At 38.8% G+C, this 19,834-nt stretch overlaps 1 protein-coding gene across 1 annotated transcript in view; it reads left to right on the forward strand.

Annotated features, from left to right (window-relative positions):
• Window positions 1-19,834, forward strand: part of p3h2 (prolyl 3-hydroxylase 2) — an 85,858-nt gene that overhangs the window by 57,877 nt on the left and 8,147 nt on the right. Inside the window, exons 2-5 of the mRNA XM_041791078.1 lie at window positions 8,647-8,799; window positions 10,014-10,203; window positions 14,845-14,976; window positions 18,630-18,757. Of these exons, the coding sequence (XP_041647012.1) occupies window positions 8,647-8,799; window positions 10,014-10,203; window positions 14,845-14,976; window positions 18,630-18,757 (603 nt within the window). The remainder of the gene's footprint in view (window positions 1-8,646; window positions 8,800-10,013; window positions 10,204-14,844; window positions 14,977-18,629; window positions 18,758-19,834) is intronic.

Below are 19,834 nucleotides of genomic sequence, written 5' to 3' on the forward strand. Positions count from 1 at the left end.
CTCCCTCTTTGACCTGTGACCTTCTGGCAAGCAGTTTTGGATAATAAAACATTATCCTAAACGACCTCTCTGAACACTCAAACTAGAGTAAAAATTGCACTGAGACTTAGAAACTTGAAATTACAAGCATACATGCCTCAGTCATCTTATTGCTACGTCAGTCACTTTATTTTCTCAACAATCCTGCTCTGAAACATATAAACGGATGCTGCTTTAGCCTTATTTTTCTTGATCTATAAATCTTAGGAATATATATATATATATATATATATATATATATATATATTTGTACTGCTTTTATTCTACTTCATTATGATATATGCTATGATATATATGTAATGATATGATATGATATGATATATGACAGATATGATATAGTCTGCCAATATGTACAGACAGTAGTACATATTGGCAGAAACTTTTATATCTGCCAGAACAGACATTTAGTCTTTAAGCTAATAACTGCTGATACAGATATTATGAAGATGATATTTTGCATCCCTAATTATTTCTATGAAAGATTTTATGCAACAAACCATAATTATTTCATTGTTTTTATCAGTGCCTGTGACATATGTGTGCCAAAACAAGCCGTTCTCAGATTTTCCCCTCTCCTCTACTGATCTTCCTCTCAGCTGCCAGCTGAGAAGAAGATAAGGAGAGCCACATTCATTAAGGCTGGTCTATTTTCTGAGATGGGCATGGTCAGGGGCGGAGTCAGACAGCTCAGTAACATTCAGTAACAAGGCAGGACACAAAAACAGCTCGTTCTGAAACAGGGATTTTTAGACATACCAATACTGGAGTGTTTTTGGAGACCTCTGAGACCAATATAAACATGTCTTAAAGGGGTATGTAGAGCCACATTATGTAATAATGCCGCATTATGTAATAACACTAAATCGCTTAGTAACTTATGCCTAAACCTAACACTCCTTCAGGGCTCTAGACTAAACACCTAACTTTAACCCTAGGACTTAAGGTGGGCTCCAGGGTATACCCTACTACCTTGCCCTAATCCTAACCGCTTAGTGGCTTACAAAATGTGGCGTTATTACATAATGAATTGAAAATTTATTACATTATTACATAATGTGGCAATACAGGGTAATATATGTGACCTTTACTGCTGCACCACCTGAAGTTGACTGTTGCTCATAGGAAAGCATTCGCTCGCCAACATTGAACAACAAAAAAAGAGGAAAGCCGTTCCATCAGTGACACATCTGAGATAAGCTAACTTCACCTCTCTTAACTCTAAAATAAAATAGATCATTTCTTTAGTTAAAAGCATTAAGCAACGCTAAACCATTGAGCCTGTTAAAGGCAATTTCCATAATATGTTAGCATCAAGCTAACAAACTCAGTCCATGGCGTAGAATCTCTGAATTTTCTTGTGACATTTAAAATGTAAGTTTTTTTGAACAGCCCATTTCTTGTGTTATATGTACAGAGAGATTTCCATATCTGCCAGCATCCATCCTTCACTTTTTAAGCCTATATCTGCCGATACCTTTATTATGAAAATATTGATTATTCCTGTAGTTCGAATGTTGGCTTCTCTGTTCCAGAAAGTACAAAAGTGATGGATCTGACCACCTATGAGAATTTTTTGAGGAGAAAGGAACATTAAATATGTGGTTCAAGCATGTAACCAACACTTTTGTTCTGTAAAGCCGTTCCAGGAGGTCAGAAGGACGCCATGTGTAACCTTGAAATCCTCCTTGTGTGTGGACTCCTCCTGATTTATTGCAGCTGTTCTTGTGTCCAGTGTTAACCTGAACACTAACCTCCATCTTCTTCCCCATGACTCTCCTCCCCTCTTGGGAACCGTAAAACCTCTTTGAACAGCTTGTCTCTTAAGTATTCAGGCCTGCGGTTGCCAGGTTTGACCACTTGTTGCCAGCTCCTCTCTCATTTTATGGGTGGTAGTCGTGCCTCCGACAAGCCATCTGTGTCTCTGTCTCCACGGCTGTTTGTGCCTTTGCCATACAGGAGTTTTTTTTCACAACACCTTCTCTGCGTCTGTGGCGCCAGACCAAGCCTATTTACATACCTGGGAATCACGCAGGAGGCCCAGAGGCATGCAAATGTACGTTTGCCTTGGCACTGCCGTGCACCCACATCAAGAGCTGGTCTTTGAGAGTGGCAGGGCGGTCCAACAGCTCGAACACAGGTCGCTCTTTAGTGAGGAGGGCAGACTGAAGCACTCACTGAGTGAGAATCATTCACCTCTACAGGTGCTGCTTTGAAATCTGTGTCAGAGGAAAAATGGACTCATGTGGTGCAACATTCAATGATTTCAAAGATTTGATGTTAAATGCAGAGCTTTAGTGTTTGTGTGAGTTCAAATCCTGAGTGGATTCATGCCTGATGGAGATTAAATTAAATATTTCTGATGTAAGTATTTGGTTAGGGTGAAAACTATAAAAAAAAAGTTTGAAACATCAGTATTAGATGAAGTGTTTCTGAATTTGTGTAACTTATATGGTCGTGTAAATAAGAAGTGAATAGTTTTCAATCATTTGCACTACTGTTTTAGATAAAACAGAAGGAGGTCTTTAACTTGTTCTCCTACAAACAGGAGGTCCTTGATATGCAGTATTTTAGCAACTGGGCTTTACTTTTTTTGCTTTATCTCTTGGAAATATTTGTCTCAATAGAATAAGTCCCATGATCCAAGAGAAAGTATACAGTAAGTCGCCTGTGTTTAAGGCTTCATCATATTTTTGACATGTCTAGTTTTGGATAATGGATCTGGCTCAGTGTCTGACCACAGCTGTGTTTGTGCTGGGAAGGAGTCCTGGAGAAATTCCCCCCTTCCAGCTGACCTGACCCCGTAGCGTGAGCCAGGTTATCCCCAGTGGCCCAGAGGTGGGTGGAGGTGAACGCCTGTCTTTGGATGCAGACTGACTCCCCTGCTCACCATACTCCCTTTCCACCTCGGTGCACCATCTCTGCTCTGATCTTTACTGTTTTGACTCTCTGACTCTCAATAAAACATACCACCAGATTATTATCACAGTCAGGAACCCCAGTCAACAACAGTATCTCCATGGAGAATATTCTCCCTCAGTTATCTAAAAACAACTTCATCAGGCATGCAGCAGCAGACTCATGATGTGAAATGTGTGCTTGAGGTTGCACCATAGGATAGAGAAAAATGTTAACTGGAGAAACACTTCAAGTGATTTCAGCTGTATTTAATGCTTCCCACATTTTCTCAAGTGTTGCAATGCAACCCACTTTTTGGGTTTCCTCAGTGTACATTAAAGAAGTGCATAAGCACTGGACTGGTTGAATTTACTTTCTTTGTATACACTGGTGGAGATACAGGTAAGGTGTCACAGAATCTAAAACTTTGATATCATTCTTGAAAAAAATGAAACAATATTGATAACTGAAACAGAATTCCTAGACACCACATCTGTCAGTTTCTGTTTTTAAATGACTTAAAAGTCTGTGCATTTTAGACAGAGTGCAGGAGTTTGTCGTAATTTTTGATGGACTCATTCCTCTTCTGTACACCTGTCTCATGAAAGAGAAGTAGTTTTTAAAAGCTGCTATTAGGTCCTACTTATCATTAGAAGTAGTATCGTTTGACAACACGGTATCAAAAAAGTTTTAAAAGTTGAAAAACTTTGATGATGATGGACATCATATTCAAAATGTCTTAAACTGCCTGTTTTTGTGTCTTTTAACCCATTGTTGCCACTGTCTAACTCCATTAAATTACCTTTTTTGTCTGTTTAAACCTTATCCACCACTTTCTATACACATTTTTTGCCACTTTCTGCCCATTGCTGCCTCTGTTTACCCATCATTACCACTATTTACCCCCTTTCACCACTCTTTTATGCCTATATTTGCAAATTTTAACTACATTTTACCACTTTTCTGCCTTTTTTTGGCAATTTTAACCACATTTCAACACTTTCACTACCTGTTATTGCCACTCCAACCCATTTTCCTCACTCTCCACACTTTTTTGCCTGCGTTAACCCATTTTTCCAGTTTCTAACCCCATTTAAATACCATTTCTGCCTGTTTTGCTACTTTTAAGTGATTTTCCCCCTTTCCGACACTTTTTCTACCAGTTTTTGACACTTATAATTTTAAACCATTTTGACAGACAGCTAAATACTTCAGCATAAAATGAAAAAATGTTGTGACTTTGATAAAAGTGATTATTATTCGGGTTGAAAATAAAAAATGGTTATCACAGCTTAATTTTACAATGGACCATAATTTTGATGACCTTCTTAGGCCCCCCATTGGGCTGGACCCCATTAAGCTCCCCCTTTTTATCCCCCCTTGTTCACAGAAAGAAAGCTCCTGGTTCAGATCCCTGTTGACAGGGCATTTCCCTGTGGAGTCTGCATGGCTTCTCTCCTGGCGATCCAGCTTCCTCCCACAGTTCAAAGACAGTCCAAAGGTTCATTCTGGCTCCAGCATTTAAGACCTTAAACAGTTCTTCTATATGCCTACCACATCCCCTATAGTTGAACACGTCTGTCTGGTTGGTCAGTCATGCTGTGAGTCTCACTGGCTCCAGCAAGGTGATCAGACTGGGAATGCACTCGACACCGCTTCTCTCTCTGTTTGGCCTTTTCAGGGGAATCCATGCACATCCAGGGTTTTTTTCTCTCCTGTCTCCTTTGCTGCAAAATGAGACACAATTTAATCTGACAGGAGAGTCATTCATCAGGAGGAGTGGGTCTATGTGGGGGAAAATTACTCCTGTTTCTGCTATCAGAGAAATTCAGTTTGTTTTATGATGTTTTGTGTGAAGGCTTCGTGGAAACGGTTTCACCTCCCCCGTAAAAAACACAGAGCTTTGTTTTTGTATCTATGTGGGTTTACACAGAAAAGGTCAGTCCAATGTTTTAATCAGATTTCACAAATCTTTGGATGATAGCGGGAGTTTCCAAGCTTTTATTCACTTTAAATGTTTTTCTGTGAAAGAAAATCCAGCAAAAGCAGAAATGTTTTTGTTGTAGCAGTGTCTTTCCTGGAAAAGATGAAGCAGTAAACATCTGTGTGAACTGTCAGAGACAAATCTTCTGCATAATGTGGGCACCTGCTGGGATCACGCAGGATTCAAACAAAACATGATTCTTTATTGAGTTTATATTTCTGTGTCAGTCATTTTGTCATCCGGTTTCATGTTAAACTCTTCTCATGTACTCATTAAACCACTCAAACACTGCATCACTCTGCCTTTTTGTACATCTGAGGTTCATGTACTAAACTTGTTAAGGGCTGTTGTGTAGGATGATTGTGTTTCTGTGAGAATATAGTAGGAAGAAATGTGACCCATGTTCAGACTTGAACATGATAAGTATCTTATCAGACGACAGCCCGGCATGTTCTGATGGTTCACTTCTTGCAACGTGACGCGTGTTTAAAGTGAAAAAAGAGCATCTAAAGCTATAAGAAAGTAGCCCCTTTAGACATCTGTGATCTTCCTGTCTGAACTGACCCTGTTCCTCTACTGATAGCAAACACACTACTGTTGTGTGCTGTGGTAAAACCAGGGAGAAGATGTTTACGTAACTGAAGTGAAGAATCCTAACATTAGCTCGATATTTTGTAGTGCTGATTAGTGTTTGTGGGGAAGTAGACTCTTCCACTTCTTTTTATTTTTCTACTTTTCATTTGTTTTTACAACTCTCCACCTAAAAAGCTTGAAAGAAAAGGCACAGATGGCCTAGTGGTTAGGCTCTCCATATGCATGGGCGACCATGGTTCATGGATCCTTTCCTGCATGTCTGTCTCCCACCTTCTCATCCCTGTTTCCAATTCTATCCACTATCAATGAAGGCACGAAAAGCCCCAAAACAAGCCTTTAAAAAAGAGGTGCTTGAAAGAAGCAGGAGTAATAATAGAGAAAGGGACGAGTGTTAAGCCTTGAAAAGAAATGATCCACTGCTTACTAAAAAAGATTTTGCAGTGGAATGCTTGGCAAACCTGTGGAAGGCCCAAGGAAAAGTGTTGTCCACTCACAAAAAATGTCATTTTTATTGTGCTCTAGATAATTTATTTTCTGATTATGTCTTCTCTGTCCATGGGTCCCAACCTTTTTTTGGTTGTACCTAAGAAAAGCAAAACACCTCAAGATCAAATCGAAAAGAAAAATAACACATTTCTGTCAAAATTTAACATTTATTTTAGTTGTTTCATTGAAAAAAAATAAGAACATAGACATACACCTTTTTATACCAAAAGGCCTTTGTATAAACAACTTAATAACAGTTTTATCTTGGTTTTAGTTAGAATGTGCAAATCTAATTTTGGTAGCCTCAGTGCAGGCAAAGCCTCGCACCCCTGAGATCTGTGGCATCCCCTTTAGGGGGTCCCGGACCCCAGGTTAGGAACAGATGTTCTATTGAATTTTATGTTCCTAGGTTGGCTGTGCATGGGGAGTCATTTTTATCATAGCCTCAAAATAAGTCCATTGAAGATGATGTTTTTTCTTAACTCATATCAAACTTGATTGGCAAATAAAGAAATCCTAATAATCCTGTATCATACAGGCTCATTAACACACTTACTTAATGCCAAATATTAAAATTTTGACTTAATAAGTTGTACTGGTCACCAAACAGTCACAGGGCTGAACAACCAAGCACGCTTACATTAACAGCTACGGGCATTTTAGAGTCACAAATTAACCTAACAGGCATGTTTCTGGACCATGGGAGGAAGCTGAAATACCTGGGGAAAACCTGTGCATGTGGGGGGGAGAATGTACAAACTCGACACAGAAGGGCCCTGTCTGACTGGGAGTCAAACCAGGAACCCTCTTGCTGTGAAGTAACGTCACTTAACACTGCGCTACTGTGCCGCCTGTGCTATCGTGCAGTATTTATATTGTGGGCCACATATATCATATCATGTCTTATCGTGTCATAAAGTATCACATTGTATTGTGTCGCACTGTGTCATATTTTATTGCATCGCATCGTGTCACATCCTATTTTATGGTTTGGTATCATAACCCAGATGATCGCATGATAACAGAAACAAGAAGAAGAAACAGCAAAATGGCAGACTGCAGTGAAAAAGTCAAGAGATGAATGTTCAGCTCTGAAACTTGTACCAGCTAGCAGTTTATAAATTCAGAATCCTGCATTTGACCTCTTAAGGGTCATTTGAGATTCCTCAATTAACCAGATAGCATGACATCATAGAAAATTGTCTTAAATTAAATTCATTATAGTAGAATTGCTACAGTAGGATTGATATTGCTATTGTTGTTTTGGGCTATGCATCACTTATTTTATCATATTATTTTTTTCGAATTTAATTGTATTTCACATATGCCAGCTCAAAACCTCCTATCTCCAAAAGCACCACTTAATAGGGACAGAAAAAGCACTGTATTTTTTAAACAATTTAACATGAGAGAGGTGATAGTCAGCATCTTCTTGACAGTTTTTTGGTTAAAATTAGTGTGAGAAAACTGACATTATGTAAAGGGTGACTAAAAGCACTGATTTATGAAAAGATGAAATAAAACCATAAAAAATGGAGATATGAGGTTTTAGCCCCATGCCTGCAATTTGCCACACATCACATCATAAATCATTTTAAACTGTATCATATTACGACTTGACCTGTCATCCTTCATCCACTTCTGGATATCCTGCAGTGTTTTCCTAATTTCCCCCCTTATGGTTGTAATTAAAGGAGAAAAAACTCAAAATAATATTAATCTATTTTTTTTGTATTTCCATGAATGACTTGCATCAGTTTTGGCTCATGAAACCTCTTTAAACAAACTCCTAAGTGTCCAGTTTGTACAACGTACTTTTCTGTTTTGCTTCATTTATCAGTGAACAGCTGCCAGCACTGATACATCACAGCTGCTGTTTTTCATCCTTTCTGTCTTTCCGTCTTTAACACAGGAGACAGTCTGCACTGTTTCACAAACACATGAACTCTCACTTCTCTGTCTGTCAGTGTTTCTCTGCTTCTACTCTGACATATTTGATGAATTTTTAAAGAGGGGAATGATAGGTCTTTGCTTATTATTTCATTAAAATACTCTGTATGACCATTATGTTGAGCTGCTTTTGGTGCCTCATTCATCATGTGTGCTGTATTATGACAGCTCTCTTTAATGACAGGATGTGGATGGGAACAGTGCATCCCTCTAAATCTGCTCACTTTCCTTTGTTCTCATCGAACAAACTCTGAAATATTACTTCTTTAAGTCAGGTCTAATCTTCTTTCCTTGAACCATATTTTTAAAAGGCTTAGATACTTTCTCTATTGGCAGTCAGTCATCTTTTGTTCATGTGTGAGCAGAAGATTTGCAGATTGTGTCCATTTTTCCTCATTGTAAAAAACCTTTAAAGCTTGTAGAGATTCACAGTTACATATGAGCTTTTCTTTGGATGCCAACTGTGCATTTGTTTCAGTTTACATTTGAAGTCTAGTGTATATTTGTATATTTTGAAGAAAAAAATTCTGCTTTTCTATGCCAAAATGGAGATGGCAGCTTTGAATTTCCTTAACGCTTTTACGTTTACTTACCTAAGACATTATGATAGACTTAAACAAAGTATATCAGATACATGGTATTAACTGTATTATGATCTTAATAGCGTGTGTCCTCTCTGTCTCTTCCTTTCTCTTTAGTTGAAGCAGCCAAGCAAAGCAGCAGCGGCAGCTCACACATATTTCCAGGCAAACCCTGAACATGTGGAGATGGGTCAGAACTTGGAGCAGTACAAAGACCTGCAGGGCGTGAAGGAGGAACACTTTGTGGACAGAGAGGCCCGGCCACACCAGGTACGCAAGGAAAACCTTCATGTACAACTATGGATAAAGATGCATGATCACATTTTTGTCTAGAATTCCCTCTGAAGCTTCTTCCTGCACAGTTTGAATACAAAGGATGTGTTTCCACCAAGCAGTCCTGTTCAGTTTGTTTTGGTACAATAAGCAGTTATTTGAATTTCCACTTTCAAAAGGGAAACACACCATTATCCATACCGTCCTCCTTTTTTCAGTACTCTTCTGTTTGGGTCCCAGCTGCCTATCTGATTCTTAAGGATGGAGCTAAATACACCCATGCCTACCAAGTAAATGCAGAGTTTGCTGAGGAAGGGCAAGCGAGATCAGAGTTTAGCATACTAAACTGTGCTGCACCAAACCAGGCTGTTTGGTGGAAATACTTCCTAACTGTCAACTTTGAGTCCCCAGCAATCCATTCTGGCCTAAATTTCTTGCTTCCCATTTCTACTTTAAATCTTTCCCAAAGAAAGAATTCAGCTTTTTCTCACTGTAGAACAGCTCCTTTGTGTTAATAGTCAATAGAGTTTAGTGACTGGAAACTCATCTAGGCCTTTTAGTGCCTGTTGCATTGAGGCCCTGAATTCCAAAGACCTTTGAATTCTTTGTGTTCTGGCTAATTTATTGTTTGTCATCCCTTTTCACTCGACTCTCATCCATTTTCTCCCTCTGAATTTCCCATTTCTGTTCTTATTTGCATGTCAAGATTTTACAAGTTCCTGTAGAAACTGCTGGGCAACACAAAAATCTAAGCTTTAAAACATATTTGTCTTTTTGACTTTAGTTTATTCACCACATCTGCTCTCTGGTGGCAAAGATACATTTATTTACTCCCCCATCCTTACAATGATTTTCTTTTGGAGGGATTTAAATTAATGTATACTCCATCTTATTTCAGGTATATTTATTAAAAAAGATTCAGGTGGAAATCCTTCTGGCACCCGTCTCTCTTCTCTGTTTACTGCAAACAAATGATCATCACTGCTGCAGGAAACATGATGTGCACCACAGGACTCATTAAATCTATCATAAACTGGCTGCTGACAGCTACTTAAAGTTGTGTTTTCTGAACTTTAAAAGTGACTAATAGATATTTGCCTTTATGAAAATGCCTTTCATAAATCATTTTAGCCATAGTTAAATCATGAGCAGCTTGCAGACACTAATGGTCATAAATACTGATCCCATCATGCCTTCTTCCTTCCTCACAGCGCTCCTTCATGGCAGCAGTGAAGCTGTATGATAAAGGCGACTATGAAGGAGCCATACTTCTCTTTGAGGAGGCTTTAGAGGAGTATTTCAAAGCAGACGTGGAATGTCGGGCCCTCTGTCAGTGGCCCCAGAGATTTGAAGGCCACGACCACCTCCGCTACAAATACAGCCTGCATGAGTTAATATCAGGTAAGTGACAATGTCATAAAGGGTGAACTTGTGTTGAAAGAAGTTGCTGACATGCTCTTTGTTGTTCAACGTATTCTTTAAATAAAGAACGAAACATTTACTCGTTTTATCAGAAACAAGACTTTCCCTTTAGGGTTAGATTTATTTGAAGAGAATTCACGAAAAAATGTTTTTCAGCTTTACTGGCCAAGTATCTCAATACTTGTAAGTACATGAATAAAAATAAGATACAAAAATAAATAAAAATGAAAAAAGCACTTAAAAAGTTCAGATCTGAATATGTACAAGCTATTGTCAGGTATGCTTTATAAGTCAGTGTATACTGATAGTTTGGTTGCAAGGGTGCAAGAATGCTGACTAGACATGTTCAGATTATAAAATATGCAGGTATGTTGGCAGGTTTACATGAGGTAGATAAGATCATCTAAGATGGGTTACGTTAATTAGTGAAAATGCGTACGAGGTGAGGAATTTTCTGCAGTGAGCTTTCTTACAGTGTTTGAGTTACAACGAATAGATAAATCGAACAAATGTGTGTTTGAGGTTAAGCATTTTACCACAGTGAGCTTTCCTACCTCCAGTTTCCACCTACAGTGATTGCGCCGCGATCCGCCAGTGAGGAAGTCTATCAGAGCAGTTCCACTGCTTGGCGCTTCAGTCTAGCAGCGGTGCATCCCTGGAGTGCACGCGCTGCAGGTAGATCTATTTTCAGCACTGGTCGCTGCCAAACCACGTCAATTCCTGTCGATCTGAAAGCTCCAAACAGGAAGTCACAAGTGTAGAATATGCGGTTCTTTCAAAATACAACGCAATGCACAGACTCCTGATCGCAAATCATCACTATGAGAGCAAAGGGTCACTGAGAGGTCAGTGGGTCAAAGAGCTGCAACGGCGCCATTGATGAGGAAAAGCTAACTTTTAAGGACATTTAGCCAAATAATTTTACATAAAACTACACATCCTTTAAAAAAACATGAACATTTTAACTTCCTAATGTTCTGAACCAATGGCAACAGCAATAGTATCATGGACTTACACCAGAAAGGATGATAAATTAACCCCAAAAGGTAAAATAGTTCACTCTTGACATACTATTCCTGTGAAGTCGCAGTTCTCCCGTGTGCTCTGCCCGCTGATCAGGGCTGCACACTGCAGCGCAGTGCTCTAGACACGTTTCCAGTGGGCGAAGTCGCTTGCTTTTGGTCGGAATTGGTGCGCAGCACAGTCCTATGTGGAAATTGTGGGTTACAGTATTTAAGTTCCAATAAATGGATTAATTAGTGCAAATATGCATGTGGGGTAAGACATTTTACCACAGTGAGCTTTCTATACAATAAAGCAGTAAGAGACAGTGCAGGATATTTTACATTAAGCAGTGCTAGGTTTTATCTTCTGATTCATAATCTAACATTAAGTGGAGCGTTGTGTCAAATAGTGTAAAATTCACACTTTTTCATGATAGCTTGGTGGTTAAAATCAATGGAGACAAGTGGCCTGTAGCAATTAGGTCGCACCTGGGGGGTTTGTATGTGGTTAGCCTGTGTTCACAACACATCAGTGTGTCCTCTTCCACGTCATTCGCCACTCTTCCTGATGACCCAATCTATCTACTGTACTATCGAATAAAGGGTTAAAATCCCCCTCAAAATACTTCAGCTTCTACTGGCTTGTGCCTTCTTTAGCAATTAGGGCCACTACACTAAATATGTGGAGGATAAAATCATTGAGGACATAAGATATAACATTTTATCCACAGGGGGCTCTAAATTTGGCACAAACACCTGAGCTTTAAGTTTATAAGTTAAAAGAAAATTAATCAAAACTATTTTAATCAGTTACATAAAAGAACATCCCTTCATCAGCTATGCTGTTTACAATAGTATAAAGTAACAGCCTTTTCCTTTTGACTGCACTGCCTTAAATATTCTAAAGCTCCCAGTCTGTGTTTACTTCCTTTTGTTTAAGCATGCTGTTTTGTGAACAGGAGTCCCATTCCTGTGTCTCTGTAAAGATCAAGGCATGTTTGATGTGGGAGGACTGATTTATTTACCACAAAACTGTCACCAGTTCAACATGACGTGATTATAATGTTACAGCCTAGCATCATAGATGGTCAGCGTTGGCTTTTCTCTGTGGAAGTGGAGGCGGGTTTGTGTAGTAGCCACAGCTTCATTTCTGTTGTCTTTAATATGTACAGCCTGGGTGCATAAACAAGGAAGAGACAGCTAATGAGTTTTGTCTAGGCTTTGTTTTACTTACAATCAGGGGATCATTTTACAAAGCACCACTGTAGCAGAGGCTGTGATTGTGATGTTTATTAGTGTTAAGATGTAGGAAATAAATATGTTACTAGCAGAATTTAACGAAAGAGAGGGGGGTTTAAAGGATTAGTTTCTCGTGTAGCAGCTTTTCAGGGGTTTGTTTTGAATTAAACATAAAAAACCGTGTCTCTTTACAGTATTCAGATCCTGTCCAAAAGCATTCACATCTGTGCTCCTCTGAGACAAGATGAAGACCAAAACAGTCCAAAACTCCTCTGTCTGAGAGTGAGGAAAGCAGGGCTGCAGCTGCTCAACAGTGACCTCACTGTACATTAACTTTAAACTCTTGTACACACACACGCATGCTGCCATCCTGTCTGATGGAATGCTACATAGCATGTATAGTGACCTCTCCACCCTGACAACAGATCAATAAACATGAGGATTCAGCACGAACAACAGAGACACAAAAACACTGCACTGTTAAAAACATGAAAACATTATAAGACCCACTTCACCTCACCAGGGAAAAACATGATGTTGGATTCCAGTTTTATTTCCATAAATATGTTTTCAGATTAGTCAGCAGGCAACAGAAAAGCACAAATATCCCCTCTGCTGGCCTGAAAGAGCACAATTCAGCATCTGTTTTATAGATAACTCATTGTTCAGGGCCAGCGTTAAAATAATCTTATCCTCCATGGATTACACTTTAGACAAATCAAACCTTTATTGAACTTCTATTTACTCTTTATTTTTGCCTTTGAGTTTGAGTCAGTAATCAAAGGCAATTAGTCTCAAAGTTTTAATCTCTTTAGCTGAAGATCAGCTGCTGTTGATTCCCAATTAACAGTCTCCAATGGCAAACAAGTTACTCATTATTTTCTGTGTAAATCAGAGTTGTGCTTTAACCCTGAGCTGATTATTTACTGATGATCTCAGCAGAGTTTAAAGCTATGAGCCTGAGATCAAAATGTAAAAGTACATTTGCAGAGGACCACAGGGTCTTATAACTGAATCAACAGGTCAGTGTAAAGCCTTTAAATAATCTTTAACTGTGATAAAACACTTGGTAAAGGTAGCTGCAACCCCTTAGTTTTTAAAACAGAATTAAGAAGCCATGCTGTAATACTCTGGCAAAATGCTCCAGACAAAAAATTGATTTATTTGAAAACACTGTATTTTTTGAAACGGTATTCATGCATGATTTTTGTTTCAAGAAAGAAATAGTGAGTAATGAATCTCACCAAAAAATATCTCCAAAATTTTAATGAAAAACATTTGAACATTTTCACTTAAATTCCCCTCAATGTACCAAAAAATCCCCTTTCCATAAAAATTTCTTAGCAAATTCTCCCAGTATTTCAAGCGTAGCAGAAATGATTACACTTACACAGGAAATCCAAAATGTAATGTCTTCATTAGTACATGCAGGGACTTAGGAGCTTAGAACACATGAGAAAAGGAAAGACAATGAATATTTACAATAATAAAATGCATTAAAAAAATGTACAATATACATATAAACTTTCAAATAAGACTCATTGTCCATAGCAGCTAGCTCATTGTCTCTAAAATTGCTGTAATATACAGTAGATAGTTCAAGAGCTTTTCATTTTCATAAATAAATAAAACAATCTTTAAGTTTCAAAGTTTTCTTGTTGATCATAGGAATAAAACATAATTTCATCCATGCATGACGTATCATGCAATCATTCAAGGGAAATTTTTTAGAATAGTCTACAAAAAATCCTACTTTCTTCATTTTTGTACCTTTTTCTTGTTAAATATAAGAATGACAAAAATGCTTCAATGCAATAATTCATATCTAATTTGAAATACAAGTCAAAATCATCATAATTAGACACTTTTAAAGAGTTGTTCAGCCCTTGTTTATGAATAAATCAAAGTTAAGGAATAATCGCACAACAAATCGCAATTGCAATAATGGGGGGAAATTAGACAATTAGATTATTTTCCAAGATCGTTCAGCCCTACTTGATACTATGTAAATTAGTTTTTATGTCAGGGTCCACGTGCTTTCCTCATATGCCTGATACTGATTATTTCAACCTGACATCCAGGCCCAAACCAGCATTCAGCATCTTCTTGAACTGAAAGTATTTATTGTCATTCTATGATAGTAAACAACAAGGTTAAGATCACAACTTCTTTACAATATTGTAAATGAAGTACAGTCTGTAACAGAAATGCAAATAAATTATCCACATCACACCCAGAATATAAAACACACAGTTAAGTGTCAGTGTTAAGGTGCTGTAAGAGTGGTAAGTGGATGAGGTGTGTATACAATTCCAATTTGGTCTCCTACTTCAAAGATATGTTTATCCATAACTCACCAGAATATATTTCCTTGCAGATCACTTCACTCAGGTTTTGCACTGTGAACACGAGTGTGTTCGAGATCTCGCCACCCGGCCGGGTCGCCTCTCACCCATGGAGAACTACCTGCCTCTGCACTATGACTACCTGCAGTTCGCCTATTACCAGGGTGAGTGAGTCAGAATCTTATTTCATGTTCACAAACAGACATTTATGCACATTTAAACACAATGATGACCAGTTTTGTCTAAGCATGCTTGGTGTGATCGTTAAATAAGAAGACAGGCACACCCAAAGGTCAAACATCGACACACCTACGCACAAGAACTCACTGTGACCACAAAGAGAAGCAAACAGGTCCAGTCAATGATCAGTACGATGACCGCACCCTGTATTAATGTCATTGTTGAGCTTGTGCAACAATTATATGGGTGTAACCAGTCTCCTGCTCTTAGGTGTGTTTGAGTCCATGAGTATATTTGTGTTAGTGACTGAGTGAAAGATGAATGAATGTCCTCCAAGTTTCTGGTGTTGATGAATTCATGGGAGACTCTTCTAGACAAATGTTTCAGCATGAAAACAAAGTGTAACAGCAGAGACAGTGTGCCGAGTGATTGTTAGATCAGCAGATTACACTTAATGACCCATATACATGTGGCTCTAATACAACAAAAAGGCTCATTTTGGTCTCTGGAAACGCTCAGAGTGAACACTTTGATTCACAACAGCCGCCAGTGGGTGTGTATGTGGCTCTTTCTTTCTGTGTAATTCAAATTTTTCACAGCTTTTTTCTTTTTGTGTGTCTCACTGAGTCATACATTCTCATAGATAATAGTGTTTCACTGCCTATTGAAGGAGCAGTTTGTTTGTATTTTTTCTATGATACTTTATGTAGCTGAGATTTTTCAGCAATAGCCACACTTTATTTGCATTCAATCTCTTCTTCTAGTTTGTTATTGGCAATTCTCATCTTCTTACATGATTGATTTATAATTTTGTGTAGGGATTAGATTCTTGGACTGTATTAAATTTAGATTTAGACAACTTTATTCATCCCAAAGGGCAATTCAGTTTTTGAAGTCTACCCAGACCATAAATACATTCACAAACAGCAAACAGAGACAATGATAAATAAAAGTCAGTACATGACAGAGATGCTCATTGACACATAGACCCTCATGTGACCCTTTTAGTAACAACAAACCCACCCAGGGTCAGGCAGATTATAATTAGCAGCAGATAAAAGAGAACATAAATAAGATACCCAAAGGTGCGTTACAATATGCAATACAATACAATAATACATTACATTATTAAGGCTGGTTAGGCAGTAGAAGGTTATATTCCTGTTTTTAAGCCAATTATCCCCCAACTCATCAATATGAATAGCAGGACAAGATCTGAGTTTTGCTAAAACTGATTATTTTTCCAAGTTGAACTGGTGACAGTATGGTGTCACTATGATTATTTTACTGCTACTGATCAAAGCTAAGTCTCCTTAATCTGGGATCTTAAATTTGAAACATTTGAGATTCCAGGTCTTCAACAGAATGCCTACCATAACCAATGAGAGTGAGAATCATCACAGAGATTGTCTGTGTTTTACCTTCACACACCACACTGCAGCTGTGGACGTCTGCCGTCACTCAGCAGCCTCTCATTGTGCTTTAGTTTCCTAAATAAATCCCCTGAGACATCTTTCTGTGTGACTGAGCTCAGCTCTATAGACTGATGTTGACCTGAGAGTACAACACTGACAGCAGCAGAGCCACTGCCTCAACCTCCGCCAAGACAGGAAGTCTTTGGTTAACCCTCAGCAAGTGAAGAACGTGTTTATGAGTGCACTTGTAGTGCAGCAGGTGTGTTTATGCTGACACAAGTGTTTATGTACGTGTGTTTTAATGGATTTATAAAATGTAAAAGTGTGTTTGCATATTTGAGCCTGCTGTCTGTGATTCATCTCCACATTACACATTGGCCATCTAAACTGTTGCTCAGTAGAAAACAGGAGATACTGAAAGTAGATAATCTGCACCTGGGCAGATCTATGTGTGTGTGCTAGTCTGTGTTTATATGTGTGTGACCACAGCTACTTGAAGGTATACTTCACAGCTTTACCCAAAAGGTTTTCAATCTATGCCACTCATTGGATGCACGATATTGGATATCTGAAATGCTGATGTTTACAAATTAATTTTGCTGATATCGATACCCTTATTTAGGGCCTGAGCACCAACTTCAGAGCAAGGAACAGATTAAAATTGAAGGAATTATTATTATTCCACCCAAAGAATTGTTGATTTGGGGGCCTTAACATGCTCTAAAACTCACCAAAGTTTGCACAAAATTCAGCCCCTGGGTGAATATCGGTATTTTGGTGGTTCTCTAATTTTCCACCCAGAAATCAGTCAGAGGACTGGGTAAGAGTCATGTGCATGAAAATTGATAGATCATAAATTATTTTCATGACAAGACCAAAAAAAAAGTCTTTTGGGACCGTCCTCCAAAATGTACAGGAACACACTACCAACAGGTCAAATTTTGGTTTTCTTCATAGAGTCACAATTTTCACACATTTTTAACACACTTGTCCGAGGGCTTTCATTGGATTGACTGCAGATTTTCTCGACAGGTAAAGGATCTAACGTTGTGGTCCCTGTGAGTTTTTGCCGTAGGGCAGGGCTGTGACCAGCAGCCAAAGTTGGACAACATTTGTGTCACTTTTTTGCAGTGATGATTTCGTTTAACTTTTCAGTGCTTTTGTCAATCATTGTCAGACATTACAGGGATGATCTCGCATTCAATCAGAAAATATTCATGCTTCTGATTCGCCTTTATATCACAGCGCCCCCTGTAGCAGCAGGTCAGCAGCATTTTTCCCCCTATAAAACATAAAAATTCAGCCCCTGCTTTGCTTTCAAGTTAGATCTCTGGTTTTGGCCATGCATTTGCATCATGACAACATCTACAAAAAAGCCTTTGGACTTGTGCCCAGGAAGTCCACCAGCTTCATCTCAATGTGCTCTAACTGTGCTCTAGATTGTTGAATGTGGTTTGGAAGATTGGGGGTTCGAATCCCCTCTTGGGTAAAGTGCTTAACGCCAGGAAACACCTGTCCCAGATGTAAGTCGCTTTGGGTAAAAGCTTCTGCTAAATGACATTGTAACATCTAACTTTTGTATACATTTTTCTACAGTAAAACAGTATCAGACTAGATGAACATGCCTAGATGCAAATAACCCATCAAAGTGCCCTTTACTGGCAACAGGAAGTGACACATATGGGCCATTTCTGTATTCCCCTTACCGTGCTGAACCCATAGAGCTTAGATTTTTAAAGAAAATCCCCATATTTCTCCAAAACACTGACATGTTTCATTAAAGGATGACTCAATTGGCGATGGTGAGTATTTTAGTATCTTGCCAATTGGACAGGAAGATGATTTCATGAATCCTATGATGACATCAGGAAGGCGGTCAACTCAGTGAGTAGGGATGACCTCTGGAAAACTCCACAGAACCCACTTTCGCTTGTCCAGCTGATGCCTGCCCTTTATTCTAGTACAGAGGGTGCTGTGAAGTACAATGGCCCCATCTCTGACTTCTCCCTATTTGATTCTGGGGTCCTGATCTGTACCAAAATCTGTGAGTTTTCTTCTGAGGCTGTAGATGTGACAGCACAGTGAACTTCAATTTGCACATGATGACTCACTGAAATATGTCAAGCTGTTGTACCTCAGCTGTAATTGTTCATATCTTGACTAAATTCCATGTACGATGTCGATAAGAATGACATTAAATAATTTCTATGTTTTCTTTGCAGTGGACCGTCTAGAGGAGTCTTTACAGTGTGCTCTGACCTACCTGTTATTCCATGAGGAAGAGGAGTTTGTCACAGAAAATGTGGAATACTACAGAGAGATGCTGGGTCACGACGGCAAGCCAAGAGAGGTCAGCATCTACCCTCGGTTATTTCTGCATGGGGAGGGTTTGACGTTTAGAGGCTGAGAAAAAAAAGATACAAGGAAGGCCGTAATTATTTTTCATTTTTACTAACCTTCTATTAGGGTGGTAAATGATTCAATAATAAGATGTTTGTGGTGGGGCACCAACAATGACTGAATGGCTGAATATTTTTTTAAGTTTCAGTGAGCATTTTAGTTCAAATGGGTAATTTCTGCATGGCCCCCTTTTGGAACTGGGTCCCAGAAATCCGACCCCTCTTTGCCCCTTATGGGCAGTCCTGCTAAAAGGTGTTTTTTACTGGACAGTAAACCTCAAACAATGAGGGAGAAAAGCTATTAAAAGTGTCCTTTCTGATTTGATCTGTAAGTGATCCCAGGACAGGACATTTTCCATTAAATGAAAGTGGCTGTCAATACTTTAATATTACGAAGTACAGATTTATTGAATTAAGATGTTGGGATGGATAGAAGAATCTGGAGAAACATTTATAAACAAATATGCTTTATGTAAAAAAGCTTTTCAAGTTCTTAAGGGAAACCACTGTAATGTTATGAGGCCAAAACAAGTCATTTGAGCAGGAAATTGTGTGGAAAAAGCATTAGAATAAAACGAGCAGGAGTGTGGGGAACTACTTAAGCAGAGGTGAGGAAGGAGAGCAGTGTGCAGGGAAAGAGGCTACAGAGGAAAAGTGCTGTTTTGACAGAAAAAAAAAGGAGACAGGAGGCAGCCGGCCGCTAGTTGTGTTTCTTGGATGAACTTGCTACTCACAGCTTGGCAGCAATTGCTCCTTAAAATTTGCTTTTCACTTGTATATGTTCTCAGTCCAGCTGGAAGAATTAAACTAAATTTTTCTTCCAATGTGTTTACAGCAACTTATTTTTGCCGCTGGTTCTGCTCACTGCCTGGTATTCACAACATCCAGAGTAATTAAAACACTTGAGAAAATCAAATTTAATTCCAGCCTTTTGTGAGGCACTTTGTCCTTCTTCAACTCTGATCAGCTGCTTTGAAAAGTTAAGCAGTGCCTTGTGTAAGTCCGACTACACAACCTCTTTTTCCTAG

The sequence above is a fragment of the Cheilinus undulatus genome, linkage group 7 (assembly GCF_018320785.1).
Source record: "Cheilinus undulatus linkage group 7, ASM1832078v1, whole genome shotgun sequence".
NCBI lineage: Eukaryota > Metazoa > Chordata > Actinopteri > Labriformes > Labridae > Cheilinus > Cheilinus undulatus.